At 41.5% G+C, this 18,419-nt stretch overlaps 1 protein-coding gene across 2 annotated transcripts; it reads right to left on the bottom strand.

Annotated features, from left to right (window-relative positions):
* Positions 1-231: 231 nt before the first annotated feature.
* zcchc9 (zinc finger, CCHC domain containing 9) lies at positions 232-15,067 on the bottom strand. 2 transcript variants are annotated; one of them, XM_073067112.1, is made up of 6 exons: positions 15,003-15,067; positions 13,696-14,102; positions 10,901-11,051; positions 9,953-10,045; positions 6,814-6,882; positions 232-579 (listed from the first exon to the last, which is right to left on the bottom strand). In XM_073067112.1, exons 2-6 carry the CDS (start codon positions 14,080-14,082, stop codon positions 458-460), a joined length of 822 nt encoding a protein of 273 aa, XP_072923213.1. In that variant the 5' UTR covers positions 14,083-14,102; positions 15,003-15,067; the 3' UTR covers positions 232-457. The 2 variants fall into 2 exon arrangements, with proteins under 2 accessions (XP_072923213.1, XP_072923222.1); XM_073067121.1 differs by lacking the exon at positions 15,003-15,067 and adding an exon at positions 14,730-14,928.
* Positions 15,068-18,419: the final 3,352 nt, after the last annotated feature.

Here is an 18,419-nt window from a genome sequence, read left to right as displayed (position 1 = left end):
CCTCCAGTATTTTGTGTGTATTCCTCTGATCAGAGAAGCCTTTCATTATGCTAACTCAACTCTCTCGTGAATCCTCCATTTCCCTTTGCTTTGGTATTGGTATCACTCAGTCCCTTTTAAGATCCATCTTAACCTCACCCATTAATTAGCATTTAGTCACCTACTTTTTTTTGGGCCAAATCCCACTGTGAAATGTACTGGGATACTTAATAAAAAAATACAAACTGCTCATTTAAAACAAAGCTCCATTTACTGTTTGAAAGTTAAACTCGTGGCAAACGCATACAACTATTTATTAGAACTGGAGCCAAAGATCTTGGATTTGGCAAGCAATTGCTCCATCTGCTGGTATAAAATGGAATTTAGAGTACTGTATTTCCCGTTAAAATAACATCCACTTTTTCTGTCTTGGTGACTTACAGGGAGATCAATGAAATTCTCAGTTTGAAGGCACTGGTTAAAAATTGACAATCTTTGGAGTTTTATGTTTAGTTTTGGGAGCATCTGAAGTGACTAGGATTTCCTCATAATCCGCACTCATTCCTTTTGTCCATCGGCCAACAGTAAGAATGCGATTACCTAAAGAATTAGAAACAACACTGTTAAAAATGTAAGTTTAGAAATATCAAATACTTTAATGCTTGAAAAGTGTTAGATTCTGCATGTTAACAAGAGATATCTTACAAAATTAAGTATGCAGATAGAATGATTCTATGGCAATCAGAAACTGTAAATGATAGCAATCTGAAATAAACACACAAATAGCTGGAAATACTCAGCTGGTGAGCAGTATTCATGAAATGGCATCAACCTGCACCTTTTTCTCCTCCATAAATGCTGCTGAGTATTTCTAGCATTTTTTGCTTTTAATTCCAAAATGGGAGGGCCTTCATGTACTGGATTCAATGTGGTAGATTTTTTGCTTGCCAATGTTAATAGCATGGCTCTCACTAGACACATTGAAATCAACTGTATGGTATTAAAAGCTAAATAACAATGAGGATCAAGGCCCAAGGGTTAAATTGAAAGTCTGGAGGCTGAGGCCCGTTAGGCAGAATAGAGTTTGTGAATCTCTGTGAGTCCACTTGAAGAAGTCGAAGCCCACTGCCTGTGAGCCAGAGGCCGCTGGAGGCTGAAGACGACAGCCAGTCCTGGGTTTAGAGGATTGTGTATATGCTTGGGTGAGAGGGAGGAACAGGACTTGTTTTGTTCAGTGTTGTTTCTGCCAAGCATGCTGTGATGGTTATGGAGTGTGCAGCAACACTTGTGGCTGCCCTCAGGTGTGTTGTTCACTGTGTTGCGATGTACACGAGAAATAAACTTGAATTTTTTTACTAGCCATTTTAATAAGTAAGCTCATTTATTTAACTTTTGTTAAAATACCAATGTAGCCTCATTTACTTGGAGCCCAAAATGCTATCAACGGACTTTTTATGGGCTACCAGTGCAAATTATTTTTATGCCACGGCAGAGAAATTCCAATATAGCCAACAAAAATGGACAGAACTTAAAACAAGAGATTTTGAAAGTGTAGTATTGTCCTTGTTCTACCCCCAACAATCTCAGCCATGCTGAGGTGGAAAGACTGAAAAGATGGGAGTTGTCAGTATACTGTCCCTTGCACTTCCTAGCCTACGGATGAAACAGAACTGACAGAGGTCCAAGGCAATTGCTATTACATTTTTAGTAATATTCAATTTGGGATGACTAAAGAGAAAAGAGAAATTTAATCCTTGCAAAAAATAGGTAAATATAAAGATTAGGTTTATATTTCACACGTACATCAAAACCTAGTGAAAAGCGTCATTTACATCAAATCAAATCAGCAAACAGTCCTGGGCACCCTGCAAGTGGCACCATGTTTCTGTCGTCAACCTAGCATGCCTAGAACTCCCCAACCCTAACTGTACGTCTTTGGAATATGGGAGCTCTCATTCATGCAGTTACAGGGAGAATGTACAAGCTCCTTATAGACCTCAGCAGAAATCAAACACCAATCCAAAGTGTTACACTAATTGCTATGCTCTAGCTAAAACAATGGAAACCTATTATGTGGATTATATGCATAAAGATTATATTGTGGAGTTTTCCCTGTTTTTTAATCTAGATGTTATCTACTATCATAAACTAATAACAATGTTACTGAAGTTGATCATGATACCAAATGAAACAGGCTAACCCGATTGCGTGTCACCTAGGCCCTGAGCTGGGTTTCCAATTTCCCCTCACAAGTCAATCATCAAAATGGTTAATTATTTTGTCAGTACCTACATTGCGTTTGCCAAAACACTCATTTAATATTAGTTAGCCTTGGGCTAGACAGCTTCCCAAGTCGCTCGCTGTTGATTTCCCTTGGCAATACATCCTCAACAAACAAATTTCATAATTCTTGTATTCACTTGTGAACATCTCCACAGAGTTACCTCACACTCCCTCTCAGCAAGCTCTTCCAGTTCCAATTCCAAGCTTAGAACACAACTCTTCTGGGGTTGGCTCACAGCAGAGTTGCTGGCTGAAGCCCTAAAACCTGCTACCAAAATTTCTCCAACTTGTTACGCTTCACACGGTTTCTGAAAATGAATTAGATCAATCTTTCCCCTATCAATCAGCTCTTTAGAAACCTGTGCTTCTACTGAACAGTGTACAAGAGGCATTGATACACTTGGAAGCCACTTTATTGGATACCACCTGTACCTAATAAAATGGTCACTGAGTGTACGTTCGTGGTCTTCTGCTGCTCTAGCCCACCCACATCAAGGCTTGACATGCTGTGTGCTCTTCTGCACACCAATGTTGTAATACGTGGATATCTGAACTACAGTCACCGTCCTGTCAGCTTGAACCAGTTTGCCCATTCTCCTGACCCCTGTCTTTAACAAGGCATTTTCTCCCAAAAAACTGCTGCTCACTAATTTTATTTTTGTTCCCTGTAAACTCTAAAGACTCTGCATGAAAATCCCAGGAAATCGGCAGTTCCTGAAAAACAAACCACCCCATCCGGTACCAACAATCATTCCATGGTCAAAGTCACCTAGATTACATTTCTTCCCTACTCTGATGTTTGGTCTGAACAACAATTGAACCACTTGACCATGTCTGCATGCTTTTATGCATTGAGTTACTGCTACACAATTGGCTGATCTGATATTGCTATTAACGTGCAGGTAATTTAGAGAGCAGGCAGAAAGCTGAGAAGCAGGACCTCCAGGGTAGTAATTTCTGGATTGCTATCTGTGCTACACGCAAGTGAGAGTTAAAACAGCATTATTTGGCAGATAAATGCATGGCTGAGAAGCTGGTGCAGGTGACAGGGCTTCAGGTTCTCAGATTATTGGGATCTCTTTTGGGGGAAGTACAAGAGGGACAGGTTACACCTGAACCCAACGGGGACCAATGTTCTCAAGGGCTGTATTGTTAGAGCTTTTGGGAGGGTTTAACCTAACATGGTAGGGGGATGGAAACCAGAATCAGGATAGGACGGATGGTAAAAAAGCAAAGATAGCGTACAGTCAAACTGTCAGGAAGGGCAGACAGATAATAGAACAAAACTGCAGCCAGTAGAGTGAGTATCAGTGCACTAGGGATGCAGAATCAAAAAGGGTAGCAAATACTGTACTCAAAGTGTTATATCTCAATGCACAGAGTACAAGAAATAAGATGGATGATCTTGTTGCACAATTACAGATTGTCAGGTATGATATTGTGGACATCACTGAATTGTGGCTGAAGGATAGTTGTAGTTCAGCCACGATTCAGTGATGGGAGCTGAAATGTCCAAGGTTACACGGTGTACTGACGGGATAGAAAGGTAGGCAAAGGGGGTGGTGTGGGTCTGTTGGTAAAGAATGGCATCAAATCCTTAGAAAGATGTGACACAGAATCAGAAGATGTCGAATCCTTGTGGGTTGAGTTAAGAAACTGCAAGGGTAAAAGGACTCTGATGGCAGTTTTTATACAGGCCTCCAAACAGTAGCTGGGATGTGGACTATAGATTACAATGGGAAATAGAAAAGACGAGTCGAAAGGGTAAGCTTATGATAGTCATGGGAGATTTTAACATGCATGTAGATTGGGAAAATCATGTTGGTAATAGATCTCAGGAGAGTTAATTTGTAGAATGTCTATGAGATGGGTTTTTAGAGCAGTTTGTCATTGAGTCTACTCAGGGATCAGGATTGGGTGTTATGCAATGAACCGGATGTGATTAGGGAACTTAAGGTAAAGGAACCCTTAGGAGAAGTGATCACAAGATGATTGAGTTCAACTTGAAATTTAATAGGGAAAAAGTCTGATGTAGCAGTACTTCAGTGGAATAAAGGAAATTACATTGTTATGAGAGAGAAGCTGGCTGAAGTAAGTTGGAAGAGATGCTGGCAGAGATGACAGCAGAGCAGCAATGGTGTGAGTTTCTGGGAAAAATGAGAAAGATGCAGGATAGATGTATTCTAAAAACAAAGAAATACTCAAATGGTAAAATAATACAACCGTGGCTGACAAGGGAAGAAGTCAAAGCTAAAGTAAAAGAGAGGCCATTCAACAAAGCAAAAATTAGCAGGAAGAAAGAGGATTGGGAAGCTTTTAACAATCTACAGAAAGGAAATAAAAGAATCATTAGGAGGGAAAAGATGAAATATGAAAGCAAGTTAGCAAACAATATCAAGGTAGTTTGTAAAAGCTTTTTCAAGTATATAAAAAAATAAAAGAGATGAAAGTAGATATACGACTGCTAGAAAATGAGACCGGAGAGATAACAATGGGGGACAAGGAGATGGCAGGTGAACTAAATGAGTATTTTGCATCAGCTTTCACTGTGGAAGACACTAGCAATGTGCCAGGTGTTGAAAGGTTGCAGTTACTACTACAACGAAGAAGGTGCTCAAAAAGCTGAAGTCCTAAAGGTCCACAAGTCACCCCAACCAGATGAACTGCACCCTAGGGTTCTGAAAGAGGTAGCGGTAGAGATTGTGGAGGCATTAATAATCTTTCAAGAATCATTGGACTCTGGAATGGTTCCAGAGGACTGGATAGTTGCAAATATCACGCCACTATAAGAAAGGCAGGAGGTAATAGAAAGGAAATTATAGACCTGTATGCCTGACCTCAGTGGTTGGGAAGATGCTGGAGTCAATTGTTAAGGATGAGGTTATAGAGTACTTGGTGACACAGGACAAAGTCAGCATGGTTTCCTTAAGGAAAAATCTTGCCTGACGAACCTGCTGGGATTCTTTGAGGAGATTACAAGTAGGATAGATAGAGGGCATGCAGTGGATGTTGTATATTTGGAGTTTCAGAAGGCCACACGAGGGTGCTTACCAAATTAAGAGCCGATGGTATTACAAGAAAGTTACTGGCATGGTTGGAGCATTGGCTGATTGGTAGCAGGCAGCGAGTGGGATCCTTTTTTGCTTGGCTGCCGGTGACTAGTGGTGCTCTGCAGGGGTCGATGTTGGGACCGCTTCTTTTCATGATTTGGATGATGGAATAGGTGGCTTTGTTGCCAAGTTTGCAGATGATACAAAGATTGGTGGAGGGGCAGGTAGTGTTGAGGAAACAGGAAGGCTGCAGAAGGACTTAGACAGATTAGGAGAATGGGAAAGAAAGTGGCAAATGAAATACAATGTTGGAAAATGCATAGTCATGAACTTTGCTAGAAGAAATAAATGTGCAGACTATTTTCTAAACGGGGAGAAAATCCAAAAATCTGAGATGCAAAGGGACTTGGGAGTCCTTGTGCAAAGCACCATAACATTAACTTGCAGGTTGAGGCAATGGCGAATGCAATTGTTAGCATTCATTTCTAGATGTCGGGAATGAAAGGGTTATCATATGAGAAACTTTTGATGGCTCTGGGCTTGTACTCACTGGAAATGAGAAGGATGAGGGGGGAGATCTCATTGAAACCTTTTGAATGTTGAAAGGCCTAGACAGAGTAGATCTGGAAAGGATATTTCTCATGGTGGGAGAGTCTAGGACAAGAGGGCACAGCCTCAGGATAGAGGGGCGTCCATTTACAACGGAGATGTGGAAAAAGTTCTTTAGCACCAAAGAGTAAAGAGTACTGGGAGCATTATCTACAACAGGCCCAAAGCATTGAGGATCCCTATCACCCATCCGATAATATCTTTGATGCACCAGGATGGGGGTACAGGAGCATCAGGACTAGGACTGCCAGACTGGGTAACACCTTCTTTCCTCAGGCTGTGAGACTAATGAATATCCTCCCAGCACTGACAGCAAGTTGTTTACTGTTTACCTGTGCTGTATGTTCACATGCATTTTGAATTATATTTTATTAACTTATTAGTGGTAATATTTTGATTCAAGGGCTGTTTGTGATATACGTTTTGTGGGTGTACCTTGGTTTGGAAGAATACATTCTTATTTGATTGCATATATGTACAGTCAAATGATAATAAATTTGAACTGGAACTTGAAAGCGCTAGCTCACTCAATCTACTCTCATAAGACATGCTCTCCAGTCTGAGCAGTGAATAAAAAGGGGATGTGGATGTTCTTGAACATAAATTATTCAAGATTAACATGCTGATATAGCCTAGCAATTAGCAAAGCTGATAAAAAGCTGGTCTTTATTGCAAGAGGATTTGAATACAAGAGGGAAAGACACCCCGTTGCTATTATGTTGAACTTTGCTCAACCCATGCAAAAGAGCAATAATAGTAATGTGTGTTTATGCTCAGTTCATTACTGTAGTTTTTTTAAAATTGTCAGGGGTCTGTGCATTTAAGTTGGTGCCTGGTTCTTCACCACTAAGTTGTCAAAAACTAAATGTAATTCCTACGTTACCATACTTACTTGTGTTCTGATGATCAGGGCAGTCCTTCTGAAAGTGCTCTACTGAACCACACAGCTTGCAACAACGCCCTGTAAAACAGCACCACTTATTAGAAGCAACGCACACAAAATGCTGAAGGGACTCAGCAGGTCAGGAGACATCGATGGAAATGAATAAACAGTTGATGGTTCGGGGTGAGACCATTCATCAGGACTGGAAAGGAAGGGGAAGACAGCAGTATAAAAAGGTGAGGGGAGGGGAAGGAGGACTAGATAGAAGATGACAGATGAAGCCAGGTGGGTGGGAAAGGTAAAGGGCTGGAGAGGAAGGAATCTGATAGGAGAGTGGACCATAGGAGAAAGGAAAGGATGGAGCACCTGGGTGTAGGTGATAGGCGGTGAGAAGGGGCAAGAGGCCCGAGTAGTGAACAGAAGGGAAAGGGAGGGGGAGGGAAAAATTAGAAACATTTTCAAGGTGCTTTATGTTCCAGACTCACACTTGAACTATCTTGATTTAACTATGACAAATGAGGCCATTTAACCCCTGGGTTTCATGCCAGCTACTAGCACAGCAGCTTTAGTTTGAAAGATTAGTTTTGTTTGTCACGTGTACATCAATTGTACTAGGCAGTCTGCATGTGTCACCATGCTTCTGGCACCAACACAGCATGCCCACAACTTACTAACCCTAACGGAGCATCTCAGCCTCTACCTCAGCAGTATTTATAGCTGAATAGACCAGAGTGCCTTTGCTGCTTTCCTATCCAAAAACACTCACCGATGTCACCCTGCTATTCTTCATATTTTGCTGAGTGTCTGAACAACCAGTCTCCAGCACAAAGTGTGCGACTATTGATTAAAGCAAAGAATTGCTCACCTTCTTGTCCACTGGGGAAGAATATCAAAAAATGCTCACTTGCATTGTAAACAGGTACTGTTAACAGCCTTTTTATATAATATAGATAGATAGATAGATAGATAGATAGATACTTTATTCATCCCCATGGGGAAATTCAACTTTTTTCCAATGTCCCATACACTTGTTGTAGCAAAACTAATTACACACAATACTTAACTCAGTAAAAAAAAATGATATGCATCTAAATCACTATCTCAAAAAGCATTAATAATAGCTTTTAAAAAGTTCTTAAGTCCTGGCGGTAGAATTGTAAAGCCTAATGGCATTGGGGAGTATTGACCTCTTCATCCTGTCTGAGGAGCATTGCATCGATAGTAACCTGTCGCTGCTTTATAAAAGCATGCTTTAAAACTTAACTTCAATTAAAAGTACTACTGATCGAAAGTACTCTTCACAGAATTCATTTTATCAGATGATCCATGATGACCTTTTCTATTTTCGTTCAGATGGAGAATTACATTAAGAGTCTAGTACAGAAACTGAATCCCAGAGAGAAAAGGACCTCAGAAGTTATAGGATTCATTTGCCCCGATTACCTCTTTATTCAAAGCTTTATATTTACTTGTTCCAAGCTAAACCTGCAAATGTTATATTTTAACTTTGATTTCCTCACACAACCTCCCCAGTAAAATTTCATACAATTTTCAAGACATTTGGAACTCAAGAGAACATTACTACATCCTCGTGTCATTGTCCTGGCCCAGACTACATGCAGGAAAGTTGAATTCTCGACTGCAGAGAAAAGGCACAGAAATCTAAAAGCAAAACACTGATGATGGGAGTAAAGTATGGGAGGGGGGAGGGGGGCGGAAGAGGCAGGAATGTCAGAGGTAAGTTTTATTTTCCTATGCAGAGAGTAGTGGGTATGTGGAATCTGCTGCTGGGGGTGGTGGTGGTGACAGATACATTAGAGGCATTTAAGAGACTCTCAGATAAGCACATGGATGAACGATAAACGGCAGACTATGGTGGAGTTAGTTTGATCTTAGTTTAGGTTAAAAGGTCAGTACAACATCATGGGCTGAAGGGCCTTAACTGATTCTCAAAATAGGCTAATTCATTTACAATTACCTGCTCTTTTTGCCTTTCTCCATTTGAGGTGTCACATCAGTAGTTTTCTAAAATATACCTTGATATGATCGTGCACCATGTTTACCTACACTGCACGTTCTGTAGTTGCTACATTTAATTCCCCATTGTTTATCCCCATGCTTTATCTTGTTCTATCTCAATGCACTGTGCAGTGATTTGAATCTTGATACCAGTGACAATAACATATCAATTCCAATTCAAAAAGAGTCTGAGCATTGTTAAATGAGAGTAACTAATCCATCCACTGTCCTGGTCACCACTTTGTCTAGGATACTTCCTGCCTGTTTAACCTGGTAGCTATCCAAGGACATGTGTATTCTGCGGCAGTCAGTTCCTGTTCTAACCCTCTTTATGATGCCGTAATGCATCAGCAATTATGTGTAGCCCTTGTAGAAGATGTGGCTGGATACCACTGCCTTAATATTGACTCTGCTAATACTCACAAGGCAGAATAAGGGTGCATCAGTATGAGAAGGCATTCTAAAAATACGAGCCCTTATATGAAGTCCACCTGTTTGCATTATTGTAATCTACAGAGTGGCCACTTTATTATGTACCTCCCAAAACTACTAAAGTGGCCACTCAGTGTACGTTCACGATCTTCTGCTGCTGTAGCCCATCCTCTTCAAGGTCCAGCGCATGGTTATCTGAGTTACTGCCATCTTTCTGTCAGCTTGAACCAGTCTGGCTGTTCTCCTCTGACCTCCCTCATTAGCAAGTGTTTACACCCACAGGACTGTCCCTCACTGAACGTTTTTGTTTGTTTCTCACACCACTCTCTGTAAACTCGAGAGACTGTTGTGTGTGAAAATCCCAAGAGATCAGCAGTTTCTGAGATACTCAAACCAGCCCTCTGGCACCAAAAATCATTCCACTTTCAGTCACTTGGATCACATTTCTTCCCCATTCTGATGTTTGGTCTGAACAACAACTGAACCTCTTGACTACATCTGCATTATCTTACGCGCTGAGGTGCTGCCACTTAACTAGCTGATTAGACATTTACATTAACAAGCAGGTGTATAGGTCTACCTAAAAAAGTAGCAACTGATTGTGTTATTATCTCCTAAAGTATCCAACAAAACAAGAATTTACAAAAACATTATGATATTTAGGATATGTTGAACGATGTTTAAAAACTGTACTTACCACTTGCATACAGTCCCTTTGGGTTGACCGGACAGGACCTCGAAAGATGCCCAGTTTCACCACAAATAAAACATTTGGCAAATGGAAATTCTCCTGTAAAATTGAACAAATTCTTGTTTAGAAACTCAGAAATAATTTCAGCAATGTACGGAAACAGAATTTTGTTATATCCTGGTAGCTGGGTGACGAGAATTGATGCCCAACAGCAGCAGGCAAGTGCCCATGCATGTTACCTCTGATATAGCTGTGCCAGTTTTGAACTGCATTTTTAGTTAACCCGGTACTGATTGTAGCACACCCTGCTTCGCTTCTCACTGGATGAGTAAGCCACTATTCCACACAGAAGGTATGTCTGGGTTCAATGTGGAGGAAAGGGGGTCAGGGTGGGGGGGGGGGGGGGGGGGGAGTAGAAAGGACAGGGCAGACATACAGTTACTGAACTGGCTAAACAAGCAGTCAAACATCCTATTCAGATGGAAACCTTTGGTTCTCCCACTGAAGGGCAGCAAGATAGTGTAGCTTTTAGCAGAATACTTAACAGCGCCAGTGTCCTGAGTTCAGTTCTGCTGCTGTCTGTAAGGAGTTAGGACATCCTTCCCATGAATCCCTGAGTTTTGTGCAGTTTCTCCAGTTTCCTTGTACATTCCAAAGATGTACAGGTTACGGTTAGTAAATTGTGGGCATGTTATCCTGGCATTAGAGGTATGGTGACATTTGCAGGCTGCCCCAGCACATTCTGAGAACGTGTTGGACGTCCACACAAATGATGTATTTCAATGTATGCTTTGAAGTTTATATCACAAAAAAAGCTCATCTTTATCTATCAAAGCAGGGCAGCAAATCTAAGGGATAATTCACAGAATAGGCTCTGAATTAATGGCCCTTTTAAAGTGAAGATACCCACCACACAAGGCGATTAGATGCACGTTACAAAAACCTCACACTTACCTAGTGCAGGATCAATCTTTGCTCTGCATTTCTGGATCTCGTGTTCTGTAGAACCACACCGATAACAGATACCAGTTCCCATCTCTGCATCCTTATCCATTTCCGGGCAGTCCTCCATTCCATGTCCTGCTTTTCTACAGTGGAAACATATCTTACCAAGAAAGGAAGAAAGTCATATTTTTGGGATATTTCACTCTTTGCTGCAGGAAAAACTGCCCCAGCTTATCCGGTCTCTCTTTATAATTCAAGCCCTCCAGTTCCAGAAACATCTGTATCTGTGCCCTTTCCAGCCTAATCCCTTCTTTCCTCTACCTGGACAGACAACTGTACACAGTACAATGAGAGCAGTCTCATCAAAGCCTCGTACAGCTGTCAGGTGATTTTATTCACTTATTCAGACATACAGCATGGAACAGACCCTTCTGGCTCTTTGAGCCACACCACCACACTCTGACTTAACCCGAGCCTAATCACGGGACAATTTTCAATGACCAATTAACCTACTAACCAGTACATCCGTGGACTGTGGGAGGAAACACATGCATTCCACAGGGACGATGTACAAACTCGTTTCAGAGAACACCAGAATTGATCTCCGAACTCTGATGCCCGAGCTGTAATAGCATCACACTAACTGCTACACCACTGTGGTGCAGTGATGATCCAATTCTTGTACTCAGTGTTCTGAATGAAAGCAAATGTGCTCTTCACTAACCTGTCTACTGCGTGGCCACTTTCAGGGAACCATGTAAATATACCCGGACAAGAGAAAGTCTGCAGATGCTGGAAACCTGAGCAGCACACACAAGATGCTGGAGGAACTCAGCAGGCCTGTCAGTATCTATGGAAAAAAATGCAGTCAATATTTTGGGCTGAATCCTGCTGAAGGGTTTCAGCTTGAAATGTTGACTGTGCTTTTTTCCACAGATGCTGCCTGGCCTGCTGAGTTCCTCCAGCATTTTGTGTGTGTTGCATGTAAACGTACCCCTAGGTTTCTGTTCTACAAACTTCCCAGGGCACTGCCATTCATTGTCCAAGTCCTGCCCTGATTTAATTTCCCAAATGTAACTCGTTGCACTCGTCCAAGTTAAGTTCCATCTGTATGAACGTGACTTGCCACTAATCTGTCTGTGCCTTAATGTTGTCTAGATGTTGCTGAATCGCAAACAAGAGAAAATCTGCATTTGCTGGAAATCCAAAGCAACACACACAAAATGCGGAGGAACTTAGCAAGCCAGGCAGCATCTATGGAAAAGAGTAAACAGCTGGTACTTCACACCAAGACCGTTCACCAGGACAGGTGAATTGTTCAGTATACATTGTCCAGATATTGCTGCAACGCTCAGCTTAAAAGAACAGAATTGAACCTAACTAGGGTGCCCAGAACATCTGCACTGTACTGTAGTAATGTTATCTACTGCACTGTACTGCTGCCACAAAAAAAACAAATTGTGAGTGATGATAAACCTGATTCTGATACGGGTCTCTATTGTGGACTGAGAGGGAAGGGGGCATGGAGCAGGGAATCATGGTTGGGTAAAAGGGAAGGGAGAGGGGAGGAAGCAGGAAGCACAAGAGAGATTTTCTGTAATGATCAATAAACTAATTGTTTGGAATCAAATGACTTTGCCTGGTATATCAGGGAAGCGTGTGACTGCACCCAGCCACCACGCAGTGCTCCACCCTGCCATTCCCAACATCCTTTCCTCCCACCAGGTTTACAAACTCACTCTCTGCTCCATGTTGACAAATACACTACTGTGAAAAAGTCTCTGTCTCAGGCACATATTACCATTACCACGGGGTCCAAACATTGGACCTCCTCACCTAACAAGATCGTGGCAGAGTCTTCACCACAACTACCATGGTTTAGAAAGGTAACTTGTTACTATAGTTTGAAAGGGTTGGCACTAACCATGATCTCATTCCCAGGGTGAATTGGCAAAGGGATTGCATTATTCTGTCAGTGCTGCGTTTATTTTTGAGAGCTTTTATGTGTATGCGGATATCACAAATAATATGATACGCTAGTCTTGGATATCTGGGACATTCCTTTAGATAATGGTCAGCATAAAAAAAACAGATCAAATCATATCCTTGAACTGCTCATTTATTTTGCAATACAGCATGGAGTAAGCCCTTCTGGCCATTCAAGCTGTGCCACACTAGTAACCTCACAACTTCAATCGCAGGACAACTTACAATGACCAATTAACCTACTAACTGGTACATCTTTGGAATGTGGGAGGAAACCAGAGCACCCGGAGTAAACCCACATATTCTATGGGGAGGACATACAGAGGCTCCTTATAGATTGATCGTTGGCGCACGCCAAGCTGTAATAAATGATGTTGCACTAACCACATTCCCATGACACCTTTTCATCGCAATCTTAATTCCTAACCTGGGACAAAACTTTACACAAGCTTGCCTATGCACATATCATTTTGCACTTAGTATACATGAGTGAATGACAGGTCTTGGGTCAAAGTGTCGACTGTTCATCAGTCTGACCTGCTGAGCTACTCCAGCATTTTGTGTGTGCTGCTCTGGACTTCCAGCTTCTTTTCGGTTTATTATCTAAAAATAGCTTTATTTTTGATAACATTGAAATAAACATCAATAATGAAACCAGTAAAGATAGCTTGGCTGAGGAAGATCTGTCAGGATATTAAGCGACATTATTTTACACCTATTATTATACCTGAACAAGTGATAGTGTAATTATGACAATGTTCTTACGACAAACTCTAATCTTATTTCAAGTGGAATAACTTCAAATACTTAAAAGTTACCATGGCATTCTTCTTCTGTGCTTGCCTCTTCAACCTTCTATGCTCTCTTCTCTGGTCCTTCTTCAGGGCCAGAGCTGCATCGCTATTTATCTCTTCACTATCTACAGACACCAATGTTCCTTTATGGAGAGCTCGACCTGTATTTTTCAGGTAGTCCATGAAGCCATTAACATCTTCACTGTGATACTCCTCTTTCTTGTGGTACCATTCACTTTCTTTCCGTCTAACTTGTTGTGGCTTGTTTCCATGCTTGGCTCGCTGATTTTTACTGAATTTGCCGCTGGCTTTTGCCTGACTTGGGCCACCATTTTGTTTCATCTGACTCCATGGGGTTGCTTCTGAGACTTTCTTCTTATGGATGTTATTAGCACGAGCCCAACGGGTCATTTTTGTCTTTCTTTAAGAGCCTGCAATAACGAAAATGAGTAAAGTTACCTCGATTATATGGCCCAAGAAATTAACAAGAACATGATCTGACTGTCACTGTAAATAGAAAAATCAAAGGAAATGATGCTGGATTTGAAAACTCATTAAATGACAGTCAGAAACCCCACTGAGAATCATTAGATATATCAACTTAAATATAAGATAAACCTCCCCCCCACCCCCCCATCTTCTTATTCTGGTTCTTCCTCCTTCCTTTCCAGCTCCGATGACAGGTCTCAGCCTGAAATGTCAACGGTTTATTCCTTTCCTTACATAAGGCCCAACTTGCTGAGTTCTTGCAGCATTTTGTGTGTTACTCCGGATTTTCAACCTCTACAGAATCTCGTGTTCTGCTGACAAGAAAAATAAAACAGCTGGGTATATTCAGCAGGTCAGGCAGCAACCACGGTAACAACCGTAGTCTTGGACATGCCTGGTACCACACACCAAGAGTGTAAAAGGGCATAACTAACTATTAGGAACACAAAACTTTGAGAGGGCGGAACAAAGAAAGTGCTCCCCCACCTGAGTGCAAATCAGAGACTACTGAAGGATAAAGTATTCTTGTGCTGAAGAGTCCCGGCCCGAAACGCCGACTTTTTACTCACTTTCACAGATACTGCCTGACCTGCTGAGATCCTCCGGCATTTTGTGTGTGTGTTACGAAGAAGTATGCTGTTATGATCAGGAGCGCCGAGGAGGGGGATACAGGGCAGGGTGAAACAGCTGAGAGTCAGGTGAAGGGGTGAGAACCAGTGTAGAGGACTGGAGAGGGGGAGTGAAGCGGGGCGGGGGGTGGGTGGTCAAGTTAAGAGGACTAATGGGAGGGGAGGGGACTGTCAGTGAACGGACAGACCCTCCAACACCAGCAGCCCCTTTACCTGCTCTGTCCGCGTTGTCGCCTCGCTTCGGGTACCGCACTGTTAACGATCCGGGCTACTCCCGGAGTCCGGAGAATTGTTCCTACCCTGCGGTGCCCGGGGATATGCTGCCGGGTGGGTCTGTGACATGGAGTAACCCGCAAAAGCTCATTGCTCAGGGAACGTGGCCAAAACACACCGAGTCATCCCCTATCGAGTCCTTTATTGGCGGGAGGTATCACACCACCAGATTCAGAATCAGGTGTATTATACAAACGTGAAATTTGTTCTCTTGCGGCAGCAGAATGCAAAGGCATACATTACGATAAATTACAAAATAAATAAATAGTGCAAAAAAAAAGGATTAACGAGTTAATCTTTTGGCGTAGGGGAAGAAACTATTCCTGAAATGTTGGAGACGGTTGTGCCCATGCTGGAGCTGTATGAGTTTCCAGCCTCAGCAGCCTCTTTCGACCCTGTGCATGAAGCCTCCTCACCGAGTGGTGATGGAGCAGGTCAGAATACTCTCCACTATACATCGGCAGGCATCTGCAAACATTTGCAAGTGCCTTTGATGACATAATTAATCTCCTCAAAGTTCTAGCAAAGTAGAGACCACTGGCTTCCTTCTTTGTAGTTGCATCAATATGTTGGGCCCAAGATAGATCTTCAGAGTTGTTGACACCCAGGAATTTGAAACAGCTCGCCCTTTCCACTGCTGATCCCTCAAAGGACTGGTGTGTGTTCCCTCAACTTCTGCTTCCAGAAGCCCACAATCAACTCCTTGGTCTTACTGATGTTGATAAACCCCAGGAATAGATATACCCAGGGGTAATAGACACCAAGTTAGTATATTGTTTGTGAGCCAATTCACTTGAAACTCAGTATTTGTAAGTAGGACACCCTGAGAAATGTAATGTAATCCAAATACAAGTCATTTTTAAACATACACGTAAAATTTAATTTATTTAATAATTATCTCTACTCACACAGCACAGTAGCATGGTTAGCACAACACTTTACAGTACCGGTGATCTGGGTTCAGTTCCTGTCGCTGCCTGTAAGGAGTTTGTACGCTCTCCCTGTGATTGCATGGGTTTCCTCTGGGTGCTCTGGTTTCCTCCCACAGTCTAAAGGTGTACCGGTTGGTAAGTTAATTGGTCATTATAAATTGTCCCATGATTAGGCTAGGGTTAAATCAGGGGGTTGCTGGGCGGAACAACTCACAAAAGGGCCGGAAGGGCCTATTCCACACCGTGTCTCAGTAAATAATGATATGATGTGGGTTGAAAACTAGATTTTAGTCATCTCTGACGAAGATAATGATCCAGGATGACTGAGTCTTCACATTTCACCCATGTACATCCTCAGTGAACATGTGCAGTCAGCCATCATGGTCATCATGTTCATCAGTGAGAATGAAACTGGCATTCACATTAAAACTCAATAACACAAAAGTAACATCTGATATCTGAGGAAAATAAGAGTTTGAAATTTAATATACCATTAATGATGTAAACTGATGTGGGCTCTACTGAATCAATAATAATAATAATAACTATTTATAGACTGCTTTTCATACAGGTGAGTTAATTCAAAGTGCTTTACAATGGGATAAAACTACAAACATGAAAATAAATTTAAAAATAAACTTGAAAATAAAAGACAAAACATGTTAGTTAAAATCAGGCTTAGATAATTTATTGCTATTTCATTTGGATTGCTTCAAATATTCCTTCCTTCTGACTTCCAATAGAATAGAATAGTACTTGAGCAACGAGCAACTGCAGTCAACGTTTCAGGCCAAGACCCTTCAAGATTCCCAAAATATTGACTGTTCATTCCTCTCCATAGATGCTGACTGACTTGCTGAGTTCCTCCAGCATTTTGTGTGAGTTGCTCTGGATTTCCAGCATCTGCAGAATCTCTTCTGTTTTAGATTGGTATTTGAGGAATTTTTTGATAGATCCCAAGAGGTTAAGATGGGAGGGTAAAAGAAAATGCTAATGTTGACTACATTCAGTGCAAATCCTTGATCTGGTAAAGGAATGAAGATTACATTTGAAAAGGCTGATCGGCACTTTACTTACCCACTGCTACTTCTTCTGAAGCTACTTGGTAACCTTGTGGTTAACACCCAACCTAACGTTCTCTCATACAGCAAGACAGAATAAAGGGGTTCTGAATTTCTTAATGGTCCATGAACCCATGAACATTACCTCATTATTTTGCTCTCTATTTGCACTATTTAGTTATTTTTTATATTTCTTATTGTAATTTATAGTAATTTTATGTATTGCACTGCACTGCTGCCGCAAAGCAGCAAATTTCACGACATAACTCCTGTCAGGGACGATGCTACATAGGATCCACGTCAGGACCACCAGACTGTTACTTTTCCCAAGCAGAATGGCTAATCAACACCTCCACCCATTTCCCTACCCTCCAAATGCCCCACCAACACTACTTTGTCATCTTCTGTCAGAGTCACCTTGTGTACAGACTCTCCTGTGCCTAGCATCACTTTATGGACATACAATCAATCCATCTATAGAAGCTACAGTATCTTATATAGTGTATTTACAGTATATATATATTGTGCATTTTGTATTATTGTGGTCTTTATCTTATTTTGTTGTACTGCTTTGGATCCGGAGTAACAATTATTTTGTTCTTCTCTATCCTTGTGTACTGGAAATGATGTTAAACAATCTTGAATAGAAAACCTGATACTGATTCTGATTCTTGTGGAAGGTTTCAAGTGCTGCTGCATTGTACGTTGCACATCGGTTGACCTCATGAGTCCCTCCAGCATTTTGTGTATGTTGTTTGGACTTCCAGCATTTTCAGTTTGCCTGACCTGCTAACTTCCTCAGGCATTTTGTCCTGAGTTGTTTGCAAGTCTTTGTGTGTAGTTATTCATTGATATATATCGTTGTCTTACTGTGAACACCCACAAGAAAATGAATCTCAAGGTTGTACGTGCCTGAGTCTTTCGTTAAATCTCCTCTAAGCCTGTGATAATTAACCTGACTCTGATTCTGATACTGCTTGGTGCCTCGAGGTGCATCTTCTAACTTGGTGTTCAAACACCTCATGGAATAGATCTCAAATGTTATTGCATTATAAATATTCAGTATTTTTCATATAACCTAATGTAACCATTGATAAATCAATAACCAAATGCTCCCCAACTATTTCATTGTTCAACAAAAAATGACTTAGAAATCGATACTTCACTTGGACAGTGTAATTTGTTTATTTTAATCTTCCATGACATAAAACATAGAACACTGCAGCACAGTACAATCCCTTCAATCCATGATGTTGAGCTGACCTTTTAACCTACTCTAAGATCAATCCAATCCTTCCCTTCATTTTGTTATCATCCTTGTGCCTATCTAGGAGTTTCTAAAAGGTCCCTCTACCTCCATACCT

Source organism: Hemitrygon akajei, chromosome 2 (assembly GCF_048418815.1).
Source record: "Hemitrygon akajei chromosome 2, sHemAka1.3, whole genome shotgun sequence".
NCBI lineage: Eukaryota > Metazoa > Chordata > Chondrichthyes > Myliobatiformes > Dasyatidae > Hemitrygon > Hemitrygon akajei.
Note: the sequence above shows the minus strand (reverse complement) of the source record. Positions and strands in the feature narration are given on the sequence as shown.